Source organism: Glycine max, chromosome 1 (genome assembly GCF_000004515.6).
Source record: "Glycine max cultivar Williams 82 chromosome 1, Glycine_max_v4.0, whole genome shotgun sequence".
In the NCBI taxonomy this organism is placed as follows: Eukaryota; Viridiplantae; Streptophyta; class Magnoliopsida; order Fabales; family Fabaceae; genus Glycine; species Glycine max.
The window spans coordinates 57,266,394-57,284,896 of record NC_016088.4 but is presented as its reverse complement, the minus strand read 5'-3'; the positions used below and the strand labels follow the sequence as shown (position 1 = coordinate 57,284,896).

Below are 18,503 nucleotides of genomic sequence, written 5' to 3'. Positions count from 1 at the left end.
GAGGAATTTCTTTTTTTAGAAAGAAAAATACTTTTTTCAATATCTAAATTAATATATATATATATATATATATATATATATATATATATATATATATATATATATATGGGGGACGACTATTATGATGATCAGAATTATTAATATTAACCATTGAATTACTCTATTATCATGTTATTGTTATTATTATAATCATCATTACTATCAACATTAACATGATCATTGTCGTCTCATAATATTATTGTCATTATCATTATTATTATGATCATGTTTGTAGTTAATAGAGAGAGTAATTTTAATGAGTGAAAAAAACAAATCTAACTTAATAAATTATAAAAAGATAATCAAGATGTGTGATTTTTTTAAGAAAAATCACAACTTTGTGAGTTTTAATTTAATAATTTCATAATAAGATTTAAGGTTTGATTGCTTAAAATTAAAAAAATACTTATAAAAAAGTTTTTTTAAGGCTAATCAGATTTTCTTATTAAAAAGTAATTTTTAACAAAAATAATTTAAACAAACAAATCAGAAAATTACAAAATTTCTTAATCATCTATGTTTATTCCTCTCACCCTCAAATGCTTGACTACATAAAATGTACATGATTTTATAAATATAAAAATTATTTGATACTTCCTTAAATAATTTTAATTTAATATATTTTTTTAAAAAAATATAAGTAAATATCGATTATAAAATGTCCTAATTACAGATGTTCTATTTATTTAATGTTTAAATCCATATATTTTCAAGTGAATAACACACATCATATATTCTTTAAAAAAAAAAACTCACATTAGAGGATAAAATAGTCAATATTATTCATTAATGAGAAAACCAATGGTAGTTATTATGTTAACATGCACACTAAATCATGAATCTATTGAAATATTAATAGTTGATTTTCTTATTAATAACTGAAATTGCTTACTTAATCCTTGCTCACCTTATAGGAGTCAAATCCCTAAAATTTGGTTGGTAGTACGATTGTTAAGATAACATAAAAAATATTTAATAATTTGATTACTAAAACTATGGATAGAGTTATTAAATATAGTAACTTTTATAAAATTTGCTAGTCTAAATTTACTCATTTCACTTCACTTATGTACTAACGTTCTCTCTGGTATATCGATCAGAGAGGATTAATTGATACGGTGTGTTAAATTTGATAAAATGAATGATACATTAAGTATTTTTTATTGTTATTATCAATTTAATTGTTAAAAGTGATAAAATATTAATTAATTTTAAACTTTATAAATTTTTAAACTTAATTTATTTCTCTTAAGCTTTTGAAAGTTAGTTTTTTTTTAATGAATTTCCTAATGAGATGCAAACGTGATATTAAATTGGTACATACAATGTTAAATCTACATTAGTATTATTATTAACAATCATCGAGGGTCCCTTACAAGATTTTTTTTAAAAAAAAAACTAAAAGATCGAGTGATTGCAATATAAGAATAATAATTTATATCTAATGTATCATCAAGATTTTGTGAAAAAACAAATCTTCAAGATATCGTTAAAGTTGTCGCAATGATATTTGTTTTTCTCGTGTTCAATGTAAAAACAAATACAAATCATTGGTTACTTCCAGCTTAATTTTTTTTTTTGACCGACACATTTACAAAATCGACAATATATGGAGGGTATTGGATTGGAGGAAAGGGGTTATGGAATATAAAGTTTGTAATTTAATTATGAGGTTCGCTGCTTGATATCTATTTCTTCCTACCGTGCAAATAGAATGACAATAATTGGAATAAAGTGGGATGCTAAAGTAAAGTCAAAAGCTATCGTAGTTGGAAGAGTTTGTCTTTTGTAGAATACAATGCATTAAACAAATTGTAGATCCTATTATAATACTTGTTTTCAACTATAATTATGATTTTAGAGTATGTGATAAAATACATTTCTGCGTGCATATTATTAAGCATAAGATTCTCGAGTCTACTAGTAATATTAAGCATGCATATGATGACAGTCAAGGTGTTTGGTTAGGAAGAGAAGGTGTCCCACCGTATAATTAATAATTAATTAAATTATTTATTTGATTTTTATAATTTTATGATTAGTACATTTTAATCTTTATAATTTAAAAGTGATTGTTTCAGTTTCTATCTTTGTCTCTATCGTTTACATATTAACTATCTTTTAATTCTTATAGATTAAAAGCGATTTTTTTAGTCTTATAAATTATATTTTAATTCTCTAATCCCTATAATTTGAAAGTAATTTTTTTAGTCTTTATAATTTGTATTTTAATTATTTTTTAGTCTTTATTACAAAAAAATATATAAAAATAATTAACTTACAATAAATTAGTTACAAATTAATTATTAATATTTTGATAATTAATTGTAATTGATAATATTAATTATATTTTTTTATTGAAAATTAAAATATAAATATAGGAACTAAAAATATCACTTTCAAACTATAGGGACTAAAAGAGAATTAAAATAAAAATTAAAAAAATTATTTTCAAACTATAAGGACTAAATGAGAATTAAAATATAAATTATAGAAACTAAAAAAATCTCTTTAAAATTATAAGGATAAAAAATACAAATGATAAAACTATATCAACAAAATAAGAAATTAAACTTTAATAATTATTCACAACAGCAAACCCAAAAGGAAATAATTATGGTGACGGGTCACTTGGGCTGTGGTGAAGCCGAACTTGCCATTAGTAAATAATACTGAATAGTCTGATTTGATGATGGCGAAAATCACAAAAATAAAATACAGGAAAAAAAATAGGTTGACTTACAGGTTAAGATTATTTTTATTTTCTGTAAAGTTAATATTCATCTTTACAAAATGTATGTCTGTAATCAGACTAGATTTAAGAATGTTAATTAAAAAGTATTAGTTTTCTATGTAAAATAAGTATTAGTATAGAATAATTAACTGAAAACATTTCGTATGTAAATGAGATTGATCAAAATTAACAAGTTTTCTTTGGTTAATATTTTTTCAATTTCAATATTAAACGGATGATTAATATTTAAAATCACACTATCACTTAAATCAGTTATATGATTTTTAAAACACCCACACAGTTATATGATTTTATTGTTATTATTATTATTTGGCATAATGTAGAGTTTTCTTATTTTTTTCCTTTTCATTACATAAGATTATGATAATTAATAATAAATAATATGTTTATTTTGTTTTGTTTTTATTATTATTGAGATTTTTTTACATTACATTGTTTACTTAAATGTTATGCTATTTAGTAGGAGTGTTCACGGGTATGGGTCATCCGCAAACCCGAATTAGTCCAAACCAATCCCAACGGTGTGTTGGGTTATTTATGTATTTGGGTCTAAACCGATCAAAATCGATCAAAATTTTTAAAATTATTTGGTTTGACTTTAAATACTTCTAATATTGGAACTCCAAGTGTTACAACAAGTGTTGAAACTCCGTATTACTTTTGGGTAAATTGTTATTAGTTTCACCTTTTATTTCATAATTATTTTTTCTGTCATATTTATAATATTAATGGATCATATTTTGTTCATTTGTTTCAATAAATCTAGTTGCAATACTTCTGGTTGTAATAGCTTTAGCAAAGCTTACTGCAATAAATTAATTTGTCGAACATAGTTATAATTTAGACTATTAGAGTAAATCTCATTGAAAAATATTTTATTTTAATTTATATTAGTATATTTTAGAATATTATGTTTATGGTATTAAATGAATCAATTTTATTACTTTTAAACATTTGATAATATTATATTAATTGTATTAAATATTTAGATGAATCATGAGATAAGATAGTAATTCTAAAAAAGATCAAATTTAATGGGTAACTTGTTAGCTGAACCAAATGAAACCATTCATAAGTAAGTTGGATTGAATTGAATATAAAAAAATAAAAATCAAACAAAACCAAACCAATCAAAGTTGATTGAGTTGAATTTTAAATTCAGTCAAAATTGATCCAAACCACCCCACAAACACCCTAACTATTTACAACATTTATTTTATTACTCCAGCATTATACTTCAAGGATATTGATAAATGATACATTTATTTTTTTAAAATATTTTTATATTAAATATTATTTTAATTATTACATTATTTATATTATTTACTCTATTGTTTTTTAACATTATATTTCATAATATTTTAACCATTACAATGATTAACATAATGATAGTATGATACTTACTTAAAATATGTTATTTTATTTTAAATACACAACACGAAAAATATAATAACTAAAATTAAAAACAATTAATTAAAAACAAAAATTATAAATTTTTTAAAATAAATTTAAAATTTATAAAAAAAATTCCATATAAACATATTTGTTTTTATCATTTACTTTGACTAATAAATTTATCAAACACCTAGGATTTAATAAATTAATTTAATAACTTTTAGTTACAATTTATTAGTTTTTAGTTAATTTTTTAACTACTTTTACCAAATATGGTCATTAGAAGAAACACAAAACATATTTCAATATTAGAGATAATCCAAGATGAAAAAGGAATTAAAACTAAAAGAAAGAAAGGCCTATTGCAATTTCATGACAGCTAAGCTAGTTGAAGCTATTGATTTTAGGTCACAACCCACGTGATGCATTGCGAATTGAAAATATTTTTAAATAATACTCCTAAAATTTAATGTAAGAAAATCATCTTATACCTACTGGAGTATTATAGTAAGAACTTGTCGCGGTCAATAGTCATTTAAACTGGTACGGTACAGTACATCTCTAATGGAGTAAAGTAATGGTAGTGTACGAGTGTAATGTTCTTGCGAGAATTAATCATATCAATTAATTTTAACAAATTCATAATAAATATGTCGCTTCAAATCGTTGAATTTAGTGTTATTATGATTTTATTGGATGAACTTTATGGGAGGTTGAACTTTTTGGAGGGAATAATTTGTCACTCGGAATATTCCATATATTAATAGATCAAACTGCTTTTCTATCTGTTGAATTTAACAAACTAGTAAATTACATTGAAAATTGGATAAAATATTGTTTTAATTTTTATACATATACTAATTATGTTAATATATTATTTGGTCTCAAATGCAACTCAAATATGTAAAAAAATTGAAAATTACTGTACCAAAAAACATGCAACTCAATTATTCATGTGAACCAGAAATAACTAATTCAATGATTCTCATTAGGCCATTAATTTGAGAAAGTAACTATGGTTCTCAATATGGGTTCTTATATCCACGCTAAAAAGCTTTCGGATATTAATTTGTGTGACTGACATAGATTATGTTACATTACTCATGTGGCAAATAAATATTGTAAATGACTACAAATACAAAGGAAAGGGATAAACAAAGTCATCAATAGAAAATTACTACATCCTATCATCCAATTCATTAGTATGATATTGTAGCACGATGAATTCATATTAATTTACATTAACTGAACATATAAATTAAATATTTTTTAAAAGGTTGAATTAAATTGAGAATAGAAGAAATAGTTATAAAGTTATAAATTTAAGGCCGGATTGTAAAAATTCATAAAGTAATTCAATTAAATGCATGGAATAAGTGAATGAATAGTTAGACAAAAGGCTAGATTTAGTTAGTAAGACAAAAATAGATAGCACTGTATTAAATGGCTTAAATAGATTAAAAAAATCATTAGCGGACATCTTGTTTGTGTTAAGGAGAAAATGACCTCTTTATTCATCTCTAAAAGAATGATCCTAATCTTAGATTTTGAGGTAAAAAAACAAAAGTATGTTACTGGGAGAAGCTGGCAATCAATCCATGTTAGGAAAATCTAGACTAGCTAGATATCATTTCAATATTTTCTAATAGATAGAAGGACCATCGATCTAGCTAACAAGCTAATTAAGCATATAGAAATCAGGAGAATATATATAAAGTAATTAACATGATGATTGAAAACAAGAGTATCACCTCTTTACAAGGCAAAGACTACCTTCTTTCTTTCTTTCTTTTGCTGGTACCACTTCATTTGATGTTACTACGTACCTAACCAAACTCAAATGCTTTTAAGAGAGAGTACTTGAAGAGGTTGCAAATCACCGACCCACATGATGTGATTTTACTCCACACATTTGCCATTCTCTCTAAACATTATTGGCTCTACGCAAAAGATGAAATAAAAACACATATTATTAGTCCACACGCATGTAAATATTTGTTCAGTACTTGTGAGAAATTTAGGTTATCATTCTTATCCACCACTCTTCTTAATTTTTGCTTCCAAGACCAGCCCAACCCTCACCAACCACAAGAGCAACTAGTCTTTGAAATCTAGAAGAAGAAAGGCGTTGTGGAATTAAAAGGCACTCTATGATGGTCCCATCCCCATTTCAAAAAAGATTAATGAATCATTTTTTGTTTTTGTTTTACTCGTAGCCATAATTTTCAAGCCGTGACACCGGCACTCCATTTCCCTCATAAATTTTTAGTAGTCTGAATTGAAAAACTATTTCATCAATTAGGAAGGTGAAGACAAAACAGAGAGGGAGGGTGGTGGACTTGAGGAGATTAATAACGATTCAAGAAACTTTGGTCACGTAATAACAAACCGCCATTCTGTAAAGAGAGGACTTAATAAGAAAAAAGGTGTCATTATTTCCCACTTATTCACCACCCACATACAGCATATGATAATAGCTAGTAATCTATAATAATAAGTATATGAACATATATATGTAGGCGAATCGAATTTATTTCCCTCGATCTACAATTGGTAAGGATCTCAGTTTAACCAAAGTTATTATTGATTGAAAATGAACTGATAATTTCACTAAATATATGTGAATATTTTGCATCCAAACCCAATTAATTCAAGGAAAAAATTAAGAGAAATAAAATGATGGTTTTGAGATCAATAATAACCCAAATAGTCTTGATCGTGTAATTTTTTTTTATATATCTAAAATGTAAAACCTTGATAGTGAAGATGACGTACGTACGTCCGTCATCCAATTAATATCAGTAGCAGCAGTATCGTACAACTTGTTAGGTTTTTTAGTCTTCTCTTCACGTACAAGTATATTGTGTATCCGAAAGTCAATTCTGCAATCGGTGATGCATTCAATTTTCCCCTTGGGTATTTCAGTGTTTTCTGCTTTTTTCCCATTTTATGGGTCTGTTCATAAACTCTTGGGAGATGATAAAGTCGGAATTAAAATTCCGTACTACCTACCTACCCAAAAAAAATCCACAAAAACGTGGATATATCATCAACTCTAAAGAAGAACTAATACATGCATTTTATTACAACATTAATTGGGTTTGCATGCAAATTTGTCAATTTGTTTGGGTTATTATTGATCAAAGCCATTAATTCAAGGGGAAAAAAAGAAAGAAAGATTGTCATCTTAAATGTTAACTGATAATACCTTTTTTTTTTAGCAAAAATAGCAGGGGTTAGACGAGGAAAGAGTTGACATCTCAACTATATTGACATCCCAATTCCTACCTCTCCAAAAGGATTCAGCTCATATACACACACATATATAATCCATTTATCAAAACATGTACAAATGAAGTCTTTATCTGTACCTAAAAAGCTCCTTAGAGACAAAAAGGTGGATTAACTGATAATACAGATAAACGTAATAACTATTGAGAAAGTTATATAAGATTTATAAAAGTAAATAAAATATTATTAAATTAAATTTATGTGAATTTATCATCTTCATCCTAAAAAAAATGTTAATTTATCATCTTATTTCTTTTATTGCGTTCTTGAGACAACTCCTTGATAATTTTCTTTTGGAATATATGAAAGAATGAGGACATATGGAATATACGCAGGTCATATGAGACTGCGTCAACAGTCATTTTGTTGTCACCTATATTGTTATGGAACAGCCAAGCCCACATTCAACATTGAAGATTCATTATTAGGGGTTAAGGCTATCATGATTGGTCTACGGAAGTTACTTGAGTTGTTGGATCATCTATGCCACAACAATGATGCCAAATCATTGACCTCGGAATTTTTTTTTAACAATTTTTAACACTGACAATGTAAAATTCTTCTCGGAAAAAACGGTTTATAATTATAAAACACTTGTAAATACGATACGTTTAATTTATGAGTTTATAAATTAAAAGTTATGATTATATACAATTTTTAAAATAGTTATTGTACAAACTAATCAACTTATTATTACATATAATAATTTGTATTGGAATAGAATTCATTTACACTGAGTGTAAGTCATTAGACTTTTACAAAATCTCTAACCCTTAATCTAAATAAATCCAACGGATCATAATATATTAATAAAAAATAAAAAATATGAATAAGTAGTCATGTGACTTTATAATTCTATTCTAAAACATTTTTTTTCTTCCCACACAGTCAACCCCCTCAATGGCTCCTCTTTTACTAAAAAAAAATCTTATCCAAGAAACTCTAATAAGCCGGTGATCAATATGCATAAATATCAAAATTCTTCTAGATCAACCTCTATCATTCAAGCCATTACAAATGGTGATCCAGTTCAAAATCCTATGAGTTACTATTACATTCACCCAGGGGAAATCCTTTCCGCTGCACTCGTGAGTTCTTTGATGAATCGAAGAAATTATTACTCTAGAGCGAATTTGATGAATTAAAATTTAATAGATTAGGAAAATAACTAAAAAGAATTTCAATGTTAGCCGAACAATTGGTAGAAGCAATGCTCACCAATTAGCAAAATGAGATCTGGTCTTGATGACAACAAGATTAGGAAATCCAATTAGCAAAACGAAATTTGATCTGATCAAAATAAGATTGAGAAATATTATCTTAGTTCTACAAGATAAGCTTTTAATCAAAAGTTTAATTAGATAAGGCAAAATCATGCCACGTGATATACTAATCAGCTTTTATTAATTTTTAAATAAATTAATTTTAGACTTTACATTATTTAAATTGAACGACTAAGATTTAATATAAGTTTAAAGACACACACCTAGTATAAACCGATCCTATTTCATTTGTATTTATATAAAAGTCTACAACATTTTATACACTTTTTTTTTTTTTTGCTACAACTAGTACATTTTGGTGGATAGACCATTTTTCTCTTAATTTATCTAAGAGCAATCTGAGCCAATATTTTTATTGTGCCGATTTGAGGGAAAGTTTGCGTATACCACGAACTCTGAAAGAATGAAATCTCACCTCTCTGAATAGGTATTTCAACTAACAGATGAGTATGAGCACTAACCCCCACCCCCCCCCCCCCCCCCAAAAAAATTGAGAAGAAAGGCACTTTCCTGTAAGCCGTAAATGGTGTGCATTAAAACACGTAGAATCTACATAAAAATAAATAAATTAATTAATTAGTAAATAATGATAGTAATAGTTATAATTTAGACAGAAATTGAAGGCAGCACTTCAGATTCACTAGACGAGACGATATGCAGTTGCAGAATGATAGAAAAGATTCCATTTCCTTAACAATGAATTCCCCGCTCAACACAGATTAGAACCAAGAAGAATGATTAAAAGTAACTAAAAATAAATAAAGGATTCCATACTCTACTCCAGATTACAAATAAGCATTTTCTTTGTTCATAAGCCATGATGGGTTGCAAGCTTTCATATATGCCTTAAGTTTTTATCAGAGATGGTCTTTAAGAGATATTTTTGTGATGTTTTCTTTTTAAGAACACTAATTTTTGTATTATGTTGCTTAATGATTTTAATTATGCTAGTAATTTGTTTCTGCAGTTATAAAATTTCAGTATTCCTTGTTTTTCATATATTTTTAGTTAGTTTTTTTTTCCTTCTTCCATATAACAATAAATTGGCACTGGAGTTTTCTTTCTTTTATCTTGGACGACCTATGAGGTTAATGAATATAAAAAATTATCAAAGAGGAAATAGAAGTCAAAAACTTTAAGATTTAAATTTATAGATATTTTCTTCATTTATATGATGTTCAATATTATCATTTCTACCAGATGTTAGACATCATCTCATAATTATACTCCAACAAAGAGGAATGAAAGAATATATATATTCTCAACTTGATTTGAGTTTGAGGTATTGAAAATGAAGGAGTTGAGACCATCAAAGAGTATTCAAACAATTTACTAGGTATAGTTAACCATGTGAGATTGTTTGGTAAGGAATTTTCTTATGAAAGAATTATCTTATGTGGCAGAAAGACAAGTAAAAAAAACTTCCTTAAAGGGAGAAATTAAGGATTTGTTGGCAAAATTAGTGAATGCATTGTAAGCACAAGAACAAAGGCAATGATGAGAGGGCAGGGTCCATGGAAGGTGCATTAATTCAAGCAAAAGCAAAAAAACTTAGGAACAACTATAACAACAAAGAAGAATCCTCTCTAGCTTGCTCTCGTTGCAAAAAGAAAAATCATTCTCGACAGAAGTGTTATTGGAGGCCTGATGTTAAGTGCAAAAAATGTTACAACCTTGGGCACATGGAGTAGGTTTACAAGTCATATCAAACAACATGAAGAAGCAAACATTGTTACTGAGAATATAAAAAAGACAATTTGTTTATCGCGCCGTGTCATACAACAAGCAACACCTCATGCGATTCTTGGTTGATTAGCAATGGTTGTATGAATCATATGACCAATATCAAGAGCTTTTCATGGAGCTTGATAAAATTCATTTTCAAAGTGAAAAGAGAATATACACCTCTGGTGTACCAATTATCGTGCCCACAACAAGGAAAAGAGAATCATGTTTAAAGGATAGGCATGGCAACGGGGCCCGAACCCATGGGGTCCGCCCCGATTTTGACGGAGAAAATCCGAGTTGACCGGGATCGAGGTCGGGTTTTCCCCGATAGCCAAATTCGGGTTTGGGGTCGGGGATGAGATTCTCAATACCTGCCCCCAACCCGTACCCGAACCTGTCCCGCTAATAATTAATATATATAACACATTGAAATATGAAACTATTAGATTAAATTTTATGTTAGTGTTGAATTGAATTTTATGTTTTATTTAAAATTATATTTTTTATTTTATGAAAAATTATATTTTTTAATAAAATTTTATAAAAATGTCAAACCCAACCCCGTCGGGGACGGGGATGGGGTGTAAATATACACCCCCGTCGATTTCGGGGGCGGGGGCGAAGAGGGAAATGGGGAGTCAGGGGCGGGGGTAGGGTAAACAAAACCCAACCCCGACCCGCCCCATTGCCATGCCTGCTAAAGGAAGTGTATTAGATTTACATTAATGATGTTTTGTGTGTCTAACATCAACCAATATTTGATGCATGAGGCCATAACATGTTTAAAGTTCGAATGAAAGAAAATATTTTTTATTTATTCTTTAAATTTAATGATGAAAGAGGACACTACTATAGATGAAAAAGACAACGGGGGTAAGGTCAAAATCAAAACATTAGTGCAAAGATGCCCATACTTTGGAATGCACATCTTTTGACATTTACCAAAGGTGCAATGTTGTTATCATGAAACCTATAGGATATGGATAAATGCAATGAAGGAGAAGCTCAAGATGATTAAAAAAACTAGACATGGGAACCATGAATGCCATGAAAATTGCATTTAGTTTTTAGGAAAAACTGAAAGTGGAACGCGAAGGCAGAGAACTTGAGAAAGACAATGATAAAAATCATAAGTAAAATAAAAATAAAAAACGTATTTGAACCTTTGAAATTCAACTGAAACTCCACATTAACTAGAAAATTGTTAGAAAATGCCTTAATTTTTCAGTCATGGATGTTGTAAAATAATTAATTGTCAGTCAAAGTCTTTCAGAGATGTTACTGTCATGTTTTTCTGTTATCATTCTTCTATTTCCTTGTTTTTCATATATTTAGTTTGTCTTTTGCTTTGTTCTTCCATATAAAAAACAAACGAGGCTAGACAACTGGTCGTAGGCTTCATATACGAATTTGTGACTTAGAACCGATTGATTTTTCTCACAGCATTGGTTAAAAACTATACATCTTGTTTGGTTGATGAAGTTACCATTCACTTTTTGGGACAAATCAACAGCTTAAATTAAGATAATTCCTCCAACGAGTACCATTAGCAACTTATTCATAAAGAAATGTCCAAAATCATAACAGAAAAACGTAAAGATTAATCCCGGGAATGATTATAACTATTACTTAAATAGTAATGCAACACATTATTGCCAAAGTAAAACTGAACCGAATATACATAAACCTAAAGCAACAAACTAAAAACATGGGATTAAAAAGGGAGGGGGGGCTAACTTACAATGAAAATTTTCCCCATTTCTAAGGGTGAGGGGTGAGAGAAGGAAATGAAGGAATGGATTGTAATATCAACCTCCTGCCACCTCTGCGACTAGGAGATGATCCCAAGTCACAGTTAGGTGAGGAGATCCTCTTGCCATTTGGAGAAGAGGTTTTGATGCAAGTGATAGGAGAGCTATCACCTTGCAGAATATCCGGTATTTCTTCATCTGGAACAGTTTGAAAATGCTTAGCTTGAGACCAAAGAGGGTTTGGTTTCCCAAGCTTTTGGCTGGCAAACAATGCAGAGCCAGAGATGGTTGTAACAAAAGATCTTGGTGGCTTTCCCTTTGATGAAAAAGGCAATGGAAGCAATGGTCTGTCCCATGGAAATCAAATAACGTCAATCAATAAGGGTCATCATCAATTTTATCATCTCAGTTGACAAAAAGTCAGCATATCAAACCTGGAAAGCCGTAATGGTGTTGCCACAGTAGCAGAATCGGGATGATCTTCAGTATTCTGAATTTCAGTTTTCTGTAAAGCTTTTTCTGTCACACCCTTGTCAGTGGCTTCTGTTTCTTCTGGATCAGTTTCTATGCCTACAGAAGCAGAACCTGAACCAAAAATAAACAAGGAATTGAGTCAATTGACAACAGGAATGTTAATTACCACACAGAATTATCAAAATGCATCAAGAAATTCAATAGGACAAATTGATAGCCGATTTGATGGTTCTCATTGAAAACTTACCATCCTTTCTACCGAAAGCATTCTTGCACCCTTCACATCTACAGCTAATGGAGCAACCAACACCCCCCTTCAAAAGAAAACTACCATTTGTAACTCATGTTATGACTAAAATTGGAAACATACATGATGGGATAAGGGTGAAAACCTGATAACATTCACAATATTTCTTTAGGCAGCTTGATTTTTTGCAGTTGCATCCTCTCTTGTGTCGTGCTGAAGCTGGTGTTTTATTTGGGTCATCCTGCAAAAAGATAATAATTAATACCCATAAAAGGTGGTTTCAATTGCTTACGTGAAAAACTAAGTCAAGTTTATTTTCTAACCCCAATTTCAGGTACAGAATCAGAATTTCTGATGACTTTAGGAGCAAATGCAAGAGGGTTACGAGATTCAATCTGCTTGCGAGTTTGAAGAACAGTGTCTTCATGAATAGGTTTGTTGAAGCAATCCTGACAGGAGCAGGGTTCTATGCAGTAGACACCAGCAGCAAAGCACTCGCAATAACTGATACAAAAAGAAAAGAAAAAGAAAATAAGTGTAAAACAAGGCTAATTTCAAATACAGTGAGGTCATTTCCTTTCCCTTTTTTGGTTCTAAAGCTTTCATTGAATGAAAACAAGTGAAAAAAAAAAAAAAAAAGCAATGAAAACAACCCAAAAGAAATTGACAGACAATAGCCTGTAGCCGTAACAGGACCAATTAAAACATGGAAAATTGAATCCAATTTACTTGTTGGAAGTCATTTAAAATTTAAAATTCTATAGAATAAAAAGCATAGCTTACTAGGTTTTAATCAAAGAGATGATACTATATGAGAATTTCAAGATTGCTGTACAAGTGGATCTCGATCATTAATAAAAATAGATAAAGGTCGTCACAACATATACCTACAGTAAACTATTCCATTGCTGCAACCCAAAAATAAAGAAAATAATATAAAATTAATTTTAACTTACAGCTTCAAACACTTTGATTTCTTGCAATTGCAGCGTTTACAGCCCTCGGTTTCTCCTGGTGTCTCCGACTTACGCCTGCAAATCCAATTTGGTATAAGGCTAATGAAGAAAGGAAAATTTCAAAATAATGGGATGTAGTTCCTCAAGAAAATGTACAGGTAATTAAAAACTTCACTTGCCTTTTCTTTTTGGGGCTGTTCTGATTGAAGTCTTCACCAGCCATGTAAGCTGATGGCTGGGAACAATCTTCAGCAGGCTGAACCCCATTGTCTGATGGATCCAATTCTCTTTCAGATGACACAGGTACCAATGATAGATTCTGATGTTCTTGGCTTGTAGAGATTTGCAAAGAAGTAGAGCTGGGCAGACTGAGTTGTCTTCCAGAAGACAATTTTTCAATTTGTATGCCCTTGTATTCTTTTAAGGCAGCAAGTGCATTCAAGTGTAGACCAATTCCTTGCAAAATTCCCCTCTGTAAATCCCCATTGCGTTTTGCAGGAAGCAATTGCTTTTCATTAGCAACATTCCTCTCATCAGACTCAGATGTACTAGAACCAGTGTTTGAATTCTCATCAGAGTTCTTCCTTTGCACATTGGCCATCTCAAAGTCTAGACAGCGCCTCCGTATGGTACGGTGAGTGGCAGAAACAAGCTGAAACCAAAACGCAAAAGTGTTTATAGATTGATTGACTCGTTAAATACATTTATAAAAACAAGTAGAAAAAAAAAAGTTTTAAATATTTATAAACAAAAAACAGAATACAAAATGACATATAACATGCTTCTTTACTACCAGCATATACCAGGGAATGCAAAATACAGCACAATATTAATTGTAAAAAAAATGGATTTAATCTTGTGATGTACATATAAATTATAAAGCCCTGGTTGGCTACAAACCACAGTGATACAGTATTCTGCTAGAATTAGAAATGATACTTCAACACAAACCATAGGATGATACCAACAATAAGATGCAATCATGTACACATAAAAAATGTGGAAAAGGATGTTTATATGATTTAACAGTGCACTTGTTCATATGCTAGTATAATGCATCATATGAGTACTGATACTCAAACCAGTGCTTGGGATCCTAGAAAATCATGTCTTAGAGATAAACTCATTGAAAATATCCAACAATATGCAAGAAAAATCACAATGTAGATAATTCAGCTCAACATTGACAAATTTCATTTGCTTACCTGGTCGTTTGCTTTCTCATTTGAATTGCTAGTCACTAAAGCAACATTGGCAAAATTATCTTGTGTTTGGTTCGTGCCTGTGGCTGTCATCAGCTCAGAACAATGATCTTCAATTTCAGGTGCAGAACCAGAAGCATCTGAATCAACAATGTGCATTTTCCTACCATTATTGATGGTAGAATGTGGTAGCATAGACATAAATTCATTGAGTCGAATAGAAGAGGCCAAGGGTTTGTGCATTAGACCCTTAAAAGCTTCTGCATCACCTGGGGAATTAAAAATTAGCATATCCAGGGCATCAGGAATTAAACTATCCCAATAACAGTCTGGACCTTCACTCTTTGGCTCCATCTGACATACTTCCTGAAGATGCACTTCAACCTCTACAGAATCAGTTTTACAGCCTTCCTGAACATAGCCAACATCTGTTGCTGCCTCACCAGGCAATTCCAAAAGAGAGTTAGCCTCATCACCACAAGGTGGAGGATCAAAGCCAGGGCTACCACAATTATATTTTAACGCTTGCGGTAGCTCATCTGAAAATTTTATGTGCTCCCTAGATAGCTCGATTGAAGCATCTCTTACTGAAATCCCTTTACCAGTGTTTTCCTCCTCTAATTTACTTGAGTTATGGTGTGCATGTGTAGAATCTGCAAGAGTCTCTTCACTTGAGTGAACTTTAATTACATCTTCAGAAGGAACCTTAGGCTTCGATGTGCCCAACGGGTTATGTCTAAAGATGAATAATTGCAACCATCAGAAATGGATCACTAAAGCATTTATATAGAAATGGCACGAAAAATAAGTGATTTTCAAAATTACCTCCGGAGGAATCTAGATTCCTTGAGACAGCTGACATGGGGTGATGTGAAAACCGATGGAGGGGACGAAAAGCTCAGTGAATTGAAAGTCTGACTGATGGGAACAGACTTAACGGGCTTTATAGGAGACAAACTATTGATATAGTTGAAAACAGGTGAATCCTGCATATAGCAAAGGTTAAAAATATACTGAAACCCGATGAATTGAAGAATAATAACAATCATATAGACATGCAGAAAAGAAGAGTAACTTGTGTTAAAAAAAGGGGGGAGGGGGGGAACATGGAGAAAGTCATTTCACAGGTTACCAAATACCAACCAAGTACAGAAAATCAGAAAAAAAAATTATAAATAATTTGTTAACGGACCAGATCTGACAAGTATTGTTCATTGAACATCATAAATATGTACATAAAAGATACAAGAATGTACATAACAGATTGTAGAAAATGTTTATCAAGTCTGCGGTGAAACTTTACTCTTAAAACTTTAGAGCCAGTCTAATCCCGCCTTAGCAAATTAACTGGCTCTCTCTGATATACTTCCGCAGAAGTAAAAGGACCGAGACAGAGAAAAAAAAAAGTGGTGGAATTTTCTCAATTTCATTGCAAATACAAAAATTTCATAAAAAGCAAGTATTGCTAGCCGCAAAGTTTAGGCTTGTATCAGCAAAAGAAAAGGAGAGAAAAAAAAACCCGAAGGCCACAAAACAAAAAAAGTAACAAAACGACCTCTAAGTAGAAGTTGAAGAGAGATCTAGTGCAGTTAAGTAATTCAGACGATGACTTAGAAGATTTGCTCCCAAAATTAAAACTTATACGCAGAAAGAACTGTGACTAAGACTTGAACGAATTACAAAGAGAAACAGTTGTTTGAAATGTTGGAAGTAAAAGAAGAAGAGGGTGAAGAGTGAAACCTCAAACTTAGAGAGAGTAGAGGTGATCTGGTTCCTCTCTGGCGTGTCCATGTCCAGAGACTACATCAGTGTTTGTTTGTCCTAAGTATGCATGGGAGTAAGAGGGGTTTTGTTGATAAGAGTAAGAGATGAGGCCTCCTAGGATTCAAGAAGCGGGAGGGCGGGAGAACAAACATTTTCTGCTGGGGACCACAACCATAGCTGTCCCTCTTTTCTTTTCTATTTTGTCGCTAACGTAACCTATAAACAGTTACTCTTCTCTGTAATGCTTCCTTCCCTCTCACTCGCCGTTTTCTTCCTTTTAGCGCCGTTTCTTTTGACTCCAACTTATAACCAGATCGGTGTCTTACTTAACTGCTCTAGATCTCTCAATACGGATTATGACGGGTCTTTTTTTTTTGCCTTGAAATTCAACTTTCTGGCATAATTTGTAAATGTATATATTCGGATACTAGTGTTTTGTTTCTAGTTGCTGTACCACAAAATAAAATGTTTAGTTTGTAGCCATCAGATGCCCATAAATTTGTTTACCAAACTTTTACTGAAAATTAAATCAATACGGTGGAATTTGTATTCTCAGTTGTGTGAAGAGAAAGTGGTAGGCACTACAGTCATAATCATATTCCAACCACAATGAATAATATTTGAGTAATTTTATTTGTATAATAATTTCATTACAAACTTTTTCCCTCTTTTATATCTCCATTAGCATATTATTAAGTTTATCCCGTGCAGTACTCTTTTTTCTTTCTATTTTTTCATTGGTGTAAAAAATATTTTAAAACTTCACCCTAGGAATAAGATCAAACTCAATATATTTATTTCGCCAACGTACGTATTTGGAATATTTCTATTTTATGAGCTCCAAAATCTCTTCCTTCTACGTACACACAGCTATTAAAAGAAAACATTCATATCCTCCTCGAGTTTTAATGCGCAAAGGAAAGGAATTGAACCAAAATTTAATTTTCAACCTGTGTTAGAAATCATTTAGGAAACGTTTCGGCCTCATGAAAATCCACGATTGACTATTTGATTCACTTTTATTAAAAATCGTACAATTACCCAATAAATAGTTGTTACGGTTTTGTGTTTCTGAAAATTATAACAATAATTTGCTTTTCATGGTGGTAATATTTTAACTGACCTAACTGGAGCCGTTAAATTTAATGGCTACTCCTATTCCTATATGAGATAAGAATAAGAAGGCTTTGCGTTTTAGCGCGCTGCGAATTTGAAAAGGGTGTAGTCTGATGCAACTAAGGCACACGGAAAGTCGTGAACACTCGCGTGTATGGTACGCTAATCATGCATACCTGAATCAGAGCGCAATTCCGTAACACGCACTTCCACGCACGGAATTTAATATCCACGGTTAGGATCACAACCAACCCAATAAGACGTTATCGTGCGTTTCTTGGGCCGTTCCCATCCAACTTTTTACGATTAACTAACTAATGGAATTCTTTTAACGTGAAATATATTTAACTTTTATTTTTATATAATTAAATTTTATAATAAATAATCATTTTAAACATATAAATTATATTACAATTAAAGTTTCTAATGAATAAACATTTTCTAATAGAAAAAATTTATTTTAGATTTTGGCAAATAATTTATGTTGTTTTTATTCATTGTT

General features: G+C 30.6%; 1 protein-coding gene across 1 annotated transcript; it reads right to left on the bottom strand.

The window, feature by feature from the left end:
* Nucleotides 1-12,091: 12,091 nt before the first annotated feature.
* On the bottom strand, nucleotides 12,092-17,114 carry LOC100804447 (protein tesmin/TSO1-like CXC 2). Its single transcript, XM_003517521.5, has 10 exons — nucleotides 16,862-17,114; nucleotides 15,947-16,107; nucleotides 15,125-15,857; nucleotides 14,099-14,571; nucleotides 13,920-13,994; nucleotides 13,287-13,467; nucleotides 13,109-13,204; nucleotides 12,964-13,030; nucleotides 12,677-12,827; nucleotides 12,092-12,589 (listed from the first exon to the last, which is right to left on the bottom strand). The coding sequence occupies exons 1-10, from the start codon at nucleotides 16,910-16,912 to the stop codon at nucleotides 12,253-12,255; spliced, it is 2,325 nt and encodes a 774-aa protein (XP_003517569.1). The 5' UTR covers nucleotides 16,913-17,114; the 3' UTR covers nucleotides 12,092-12,252.
* Nucleotides 17,115-18,503: the final 1,389 nt, after the last annotated feature.

What these genes read in the sequence shown, in the direction of transcription:
- LOC100804447 (XM_003517521.5), bottom strand. Translation starts at nt 16,912, where the DNA reads ATGGACACGCCAGAGAGGAACCAGATCACCTCTACTCTCTCTAAGTTT. An exon ending in ATGAGAAAGCAAACGACCAG is followed by an intron (nt 14,572 to 15,124) that starts GTAAGCAAATGA and finishes TTTTGGTTTCAG; the next exon opens with CTTGTTTCTGCCACTCACCG. An exon ending in AACAGCCCCAAAAAGAAAAG is followed by an intron (nt 13,995 to 14,098) that starts GCAAGTGAAGTT and finishes TTGGATTTGCAG; the next exon opens with GCGTAAGTCGGAGACACCAG.